This window comes from Lathyrus oleraceus, chromosome 3 (genome assembly GCF_024323335.1).
Source record: "Lathyrus oleraceus cultivar Zhongwan6 chromosome 3, CAAS_Psat_ZW6_1.0, whole genome shotgun sequence".
Taxonomy (NCBI): Eukaryota; Viridiplantae; Streptophyta; class Magnoliopsida; order Fabales; family Fabaceae; genus Lathyrus; species Lathyrus oleraceus.
The window spans coordinates 142,992,449-142,999,272 of record NC_066581.1 but is presented as its reverse complement, the minus strand read 5'-3'; the positions used below and the strand labels follow the sequence as shown (position 1 = coordinate 142,999,272).

At 36.5% G+C, this 6,824-nt stretch overlaps 1 protein-coding gene across 1 annotated transcript; it reads right to left on the bottom strand.

The window, feature by feature from the left end:
- Positions 1-471: 471 nt before the first annotated feature.
- Positions 472-3,156, bottom strand: LOC127125851 (pentatricopeptide repeat-containing protein At5g50390, chloroplastic). Its single transcript, XM_051054690.1, has one exon. It carries the CDS (start codon positions 2,852-2,854, stop codon positions 812-814), a length of 2,043 nt encoding a protein of 680 aa, XP_050910647.1. The 5' UTR covers positions 2,855-3,156; the 3' UTR covers positions 472-811.
- Between the last annotated feature and the right edge of the window lie 3,668 nt (positions 3,157-6,824).

Here is a 6,824-nt window from a genome sequence, read left to right as displayed (position 1 = left end):
TCCCTCTAATTATTTCTTCGAAGAAGGATGGGAGATGGATTGTGCCGCCTACATCTCCAAGAACATGGGAACCAAAGATCCGACAAATTAGACCAATGGTTAAAAATCAAAAACTTGAATTTCAAATAAAAAACACTATTTAAGAAATTTGAAGAATAAGAGAGAATCTCTCGTCCAAGAGTTTCTCCTTTTACAATAGAGAATACTATATTCAGACATTTGTTTGTGATCATTGCAGGTGCTGGCTGGTATGTCAAAACTCAATATCATTACAATTTACAACACAGACCTATTAAGGAACTTGTAGATGCTATTAATGTAGAATCTGTCTCCGACACTACCAAACACAAACACACCCAGAAAGAGAACAAGTTTCAGATTGTTCACATTTCAATGTATTTTCAGCAAATTAAGCCAACAACAATGATTGGAACATCAGGACAAGGAAGAAGAACTTACAAAATCAAAATATAGTTGAGGCTATGGCCTCCATAAATGAGCTACTTTTCATTGTATTCGTCCACTTATTATACAATATGAGGTGCTTCCAAAACATACTTGCTCTGTTCCCATTCCCACTTTCGAAACAAATAATAAATAAAATACAAACATTGAGTCAATAATTTAAAAACGATAGCAATCTAGCAGAAAAATCCAATGCATACGAAGAATCAAATATAAGGTGATGGATACAGTTGAGCTTCCTCGACAGAAAATTATAGAGTAATTTCTTTTGTTCTTCAGCTTACAAAATCCACATGGTAAATTGAAGCTAACAGGCAACTAAAGCTTGAACAAAACAATTTTGTCATCACCAATAATCCCCACAAGAACAACTCCCATTTTTAAAATGGTGAAACCTACTAGCATCTCTTAACACAATTTCACGTCCTGTAACCTTGGTTATAAGTTTGATTGCATTATGGCAGTCACCGCACACACGATGGGCCTGTGTAATTTGCAAAGGTAACCAATCTGGAGTGTTGATGATACCAAAAGCTATTGCAAGCTTTTCACTATGATACCTCATAGCACATTGTTCCTCTTTGTCCACATCTGGTAGCAACATTTTTTTCTCCATAACATAACCATGCCTTGATATCTCCACCATCATGCTGTCCACTTTTTTGTATATTTCTTGCATTTGCTTGTGAGATTTGTCTCCACAAAGGAAAGCATATGGTCCGATCCAGCTACGTCCCTGAAGCAGTCTTAAACCTTTTCTCTTTAAGGTTTGCAAAACACCAGCAGCTTCTTTCAATTTGCCAGAAGCGTTGTATATATTCAGAAGCACAACATAATTACAGATCTTTCCAGGTTCCATACCATAAAGCTCTTCGGCTGCAATTGTCCCGAGCTCCGAATTCTTGTTCATTCTGCATGCTGTCAGCAATGCTGCCCACATATTTAGAGTTGGTTTGAAAGGAGCATTTTTTAACAGTGCAACAGCATCGTCTAATAAGCCCTCTCGACCTAATAGTTCAATCATACATGCATAATGCATTGCTCGAGGCTCAACGTTGTGATCTGTACTCATAGACTGAAAAATCTCCCAACCCCTTTCTGATAATCCTGAATAGCTACAAGCAGATAAAACAGCAAGGAAAGTGACATGATCTGGAATCACATTTTCTTGAAGCATTTTCTCAAACATTTCTACTGCCTTTTCTCCCTGCCCGTGATTACCATATCCACCAATCAATGCGTTCCAAGATATGACATTCTTGCGGTGCATCTTGTCAAAAACATGTTGAGCGTCTTTCATCCTTCCCCATTTGCCATAGAAGTCAACGAGCTGTGAGTTTGCCACCAAATCTGTGCCAAAACCACGGCGAACTAATGCAGCATGAGCTTGTTTCGCATGTTCTAATGATGCCAATCTCGCACAAATTCTTATTAATGTTGAAATAATGAAATGGTTGATTTTAGCACCACTATCACGCATCTCGTGGTAAATACCAAGACCTTCCTCATTATAACCTCGAAGTGCATAGCCAGCAATAATGGTATTCCATCCAACAGTTGTCTTCTGCGGCATTTGATCAAAAACACATTGAGCATCTTTAATGCTACCAGACTTGCTGTACATGTCAATCAACGCACAATCTACAAATTGATCTCCATGCACTCCCCTTTTCAAAATACATGTATGAATTTGCTTTCCAATCTCAATATTTCCCAATCCAGCAGACGCGCGAATCATAGTCGCAAAAGTGCGAGATTTTCCAACATTAAACTCTTCCCACATACACAAAAACATCTCAAAAGCCTCAGAATATTCCCCCGAGTCAACAAATCCGCCAATCATGATCATCCAAGAACCCGAATCTCTTTCAGGCATATCTTCAAACAGCTTCCGTGCATCGTGGACAAGAAAACATTTCATATGCATAGCCAAAACCCTATTCATCATATACAAATCAAACTCAAACCCACTATTTTTCATATGATTAAACACCCTCTTAACACCTCCAATGAATCTCAAACCAATACAAGCACTGATCAAAGCATCATAAGTACTAGCACCAACATAATATTCAGCATATTCAAGTTCCAACATTTGAAACAATTCCATTGCCCCCCTATACTTATTACTCAAAACCAAATTCTCAATCTGACTACATAGTCCAGAAGGGGATAAAGATTCCCTTTTTAGCATCCGAGGTTCTTCCAAAACTAGCACCTTTTCATCAAACTCATTTCTCTTCTTTGGTTGGGAACAAGAACAAATCTGAGAAACGGGTTTGCTCCAAATTTTCAACTTTGATGCAAAACAAGAGTTTTTTCTAGGATTAAAAGAAGATGAACCCAGATAGGAAAAGGATTGAAGCTGATCTAAAGAAAAAGTTTCCATTGATACTATTGTTAACAATAATAACAAGTGTTGTTTTTGTGGTAAGTGGTTTATGAATGAGAGGGTTTAAATATGAAAGAGGAATAAAAGTGTGCATGATCAGATCAATTTGCATAAATTTCTCCGCCCAAATTTGGTTCGGTATTGACTTTGCAGCAAAATTGGAAATGGAATTAACAATATGGTTTTTTGAAGCGGCTACTCATAGTGATTGTCCTATACTTACGTTTGGTTGGTTGGGTGGTAGTTGGATGTTTGAATGATAATGATTCACCGAACAATGAAGCAAATGTTATGATACACTCCAATGCATTTCATTTTTGATGTGAACCATCATGCATTAGTTTTTTTTTTTTTTTTTTTTTAATGTGGTGAAGAATCATTTATTTTTAAATGAGAGAAAATTACAGGATGTTTTTGCATATTTTACGCAAATTAAGAAATGTTTTACATAAATTAAGAAATATAATGATTGTTATTGTTGAATTGTAATTCATTGTGTTGAAGTAAGTTGTTCGACAGAATAAGGAAGTGTTGAATCATCTAGTGTGTTAAATTGTGTTAGTGTGTCAAAGTGTCGAAGCATATTGTTTCACACAGGATTTCGACTTAGGCTTATTTTAGTAGTGTTAGCTATTTTGGGCTTTTATAGTTTTGAATTTTGGCTTGAGGTCCAAGTTAACTTAAATCTATAAATAGAGGGAGTAACCCTTATTTTTATAATGAGGTAAATAAAATATTCATAACATTATATTCACAGTATTTTGCAGTTGCAAAGTGAATAAGAAGTTTTCCACAATTTGTGGACAGAGAGAAACTCTGTAGAATTTAATTCCTCTTCTTCTTCATCGTTCTTTATACTCTTTCTTTCTTCATTGTTCTTTTTTCATTGCTATTGTGTGGGTAATAACAATTTTGTTCATCAAGATTGATTGAAATTCTCCATAGGTTTTGGGGGATTTCCAACATCTGATATCAAGAGCTCCGATTTAATCGATTCGCGGGAATAAAATCACCATGACAACGAATCATCCAAACGGGCATTTTTCAGCAAATCTTCTGATTCTCAAGAACAACAATGATGAGAATTGGTGCAAGCAGATAAAGGTTGTGTTTTGTTATCAAGATCTTTGGAATCTTGTGAAGGAAGGAGTAACAACGCTTGCAGAAGCCACGACAGATCAAGAAAAGGTTGCACAAAAAGAATTGAAGAAGAAAGATTATAAAGCTCTCTTTTATAATCCATCAATGTGTTGATGCAGATAACTTTGAAAAGGTTAGTGATGCAGAGTCAGCGAAAGAAGCATGGGAAATTTTGGAGAAATCGTTTGGAGGCACGGAGAAGGTGAAAGAGGTGGAGTTACAAATGAACGTATGAATTGCTTCAGATGGAAGACAATGGAACCATAACTGATTTCTTCACCGAGGTTACGAACCTGGTGAATCAAATCAAGGTATGTGGAGAAGTGTTGACATCAAGATTTGTTGTTGGAAAGATCTTGAGGTCGTTGGTTCCAAAGTTCGACCACGTGGTAGTAACCATAGAAGAGTCGAAAGATTTGTCAAAACTGACAAAGGAAGAGCTTCATGGGATGCTTGAATCTCATGAACAAAGAATGGCTGAAAGAGCTGCAGGAAATTTGAAGAGTGATATGGCTTTGCAGGCTCAATCAATAAAAGAAAGAAAATGCAAAGGAAGCTGGAATGACAACAAAGGCAGAGGAGACTACAACAATTTGACTGGTCAAAATCAATAAGAAGGAAACTGATCGAATCATAGAAAACTCTAGAACCAAGGCAACCAAAGAGGTGGGGTTGCAAGTAGAGGAAAATGTGGTGGTCAAAATCCAGACAAGAGTCACATTCAGTGTTACAATTGTCAAAGGTATGGTCACTATTCTAGTGATTGTCCAGAAAAGTAGAAGAATCAAGAAACATATGCAAAGCTGGCGAAACATGAAGAAGAAGAGACATTGTTGATGGTTACAACAAGAGATGAAGAGAGATTCAAGGATCAGTGATACTTGGACTCGGGATGCTCATCATGTAACACCCCTTTTTCTACCCCAAATTATTTAGCATATAATCAGAGTAAATAAGCACGCATATAAACAAAAGGGCGTCACATCGACGTTTTCAAATTTTAAAACTTTCGAAAACCAACAATACACCTGGTCATTCAAAATAACACATTTCACTCATCATGAATATTCAAGCAATATGCGTTCGCAGCGGAAAATAAAGAATACTCATGTATTTCATAAAATGATCCATGTCCCATACCATGATCATCTCTCAATAATCACTCCAAACAAAACAAAACAATTAATGACATAAAGCATATCAAAATAAAATAGGAGTTCAATACCACTAATCTACCCAGTGTTACATGACCAAAGCATTGACTCATTTCCTAAATTCAAACTAAATACGGAAACTCTCCAGTTATTCTTGAGCGAGCTACCGTCCACCTACTCCAGCAATACTACTCCGTAGTATCTGCACGATACCCATGTAAAGGTAACATTCAAACAGAAAGGGTGAGAATTCAAATCATTATGAAATAGTATAACAAGGCACAATGAATTAAAAACACAATTTAAGAATTCATCACACCTGGTATAATCACGTCAATAATATTAATCAACAATCATCTCACATATTTCAAACGTACATCGCATTCACATCAATACATGCATTCAATGATCACATAACTATAGACGACTCAATGCAAGACAATGTGACTCCATGCATGCGGTACCTCAATGTGAACTCCAAGTTTCACCGCTTTCCGATTCAATATCTAGAATCCAAGCCACGCTTCCGATCCGGACAAGACCAAAGCCCTACGTCTGTTTCTAATGAAGGATCACCGCTTAATACTACGCCTAATCCCAATTAAGGATTAACGTCTGCTACGTCTGTTTCCAATGAAGGATCACCGCTTAATACTACGCCTAATCCCAATTAAGGATTAACGTCTGCTACGTCTGTTTCCAATGAAGGATCACCGCTTAACCACTTCCACAATGAAGTCAACCATGTTATGAATGAATGCACACATACCAACACATATGCAATTAAGACCATCTATATACCGTCTTAACATCCCACATATCACCATGACTCACAATTGGTACATATACACATTCATCACAACACATCAATTACGATTACATATACACATCCATAAGCATAAATCATTCACAATTCAATAATGGTATACATACACATTCATACAATATATTATTCACCAATATAGGCCAATTATCAAATATGTACACATAGATCTCATTCCAACACGCATACAACATTTAAATATCAATTTTTCACTTTTCAAACAGTGTTAACCGGTTAACGCCATGGGTTAATCGGTTAACGCAAAACAGAATGCGTTTCTTGGCAAATTTTAACAGTGTTAACCGGTTAACGCCCTGGGTTAACCGGTTAACACAAGACAGAATGTAATTTTTTCAATATCGTAACAGTGTTAACCGGTTAACGCCCTGGGTTAACCGGTTAACACAATTCAGAATGCTGTTCCTGCGCTAACACGAAACAGAATGCAGATTTCCCCGCATTTTTCATCGTTGGAGGACTTCCGGACCTCCGATTTAGATTCCGTAAAAAGCTACACGTTTAGAAAATTATGACTCATCCAATTATATATTCATTCACAGTTTTAGCATAATTTAATCATCACAATTCAAGAGTATTTATCAAGACCTAATAATTCCAAACAATGCCAATTAAGGATTTCTCTAAATCATGTTCCTACCCATTTACCCAATCATACTAACCCACAATGATAAGGATTTCCCCCATTACCTTGTCAATTTGATGGAAACCTTGACTCCTCTTGTTTTTCCTCTCCTCTTTCTCTATTACCTTCAGTGCTCAAGTGAATTCTAATTCTCACTTCCTTCACTCTTACTATTTATAATAGTATTCTAGTTGGTCTTAAATCATC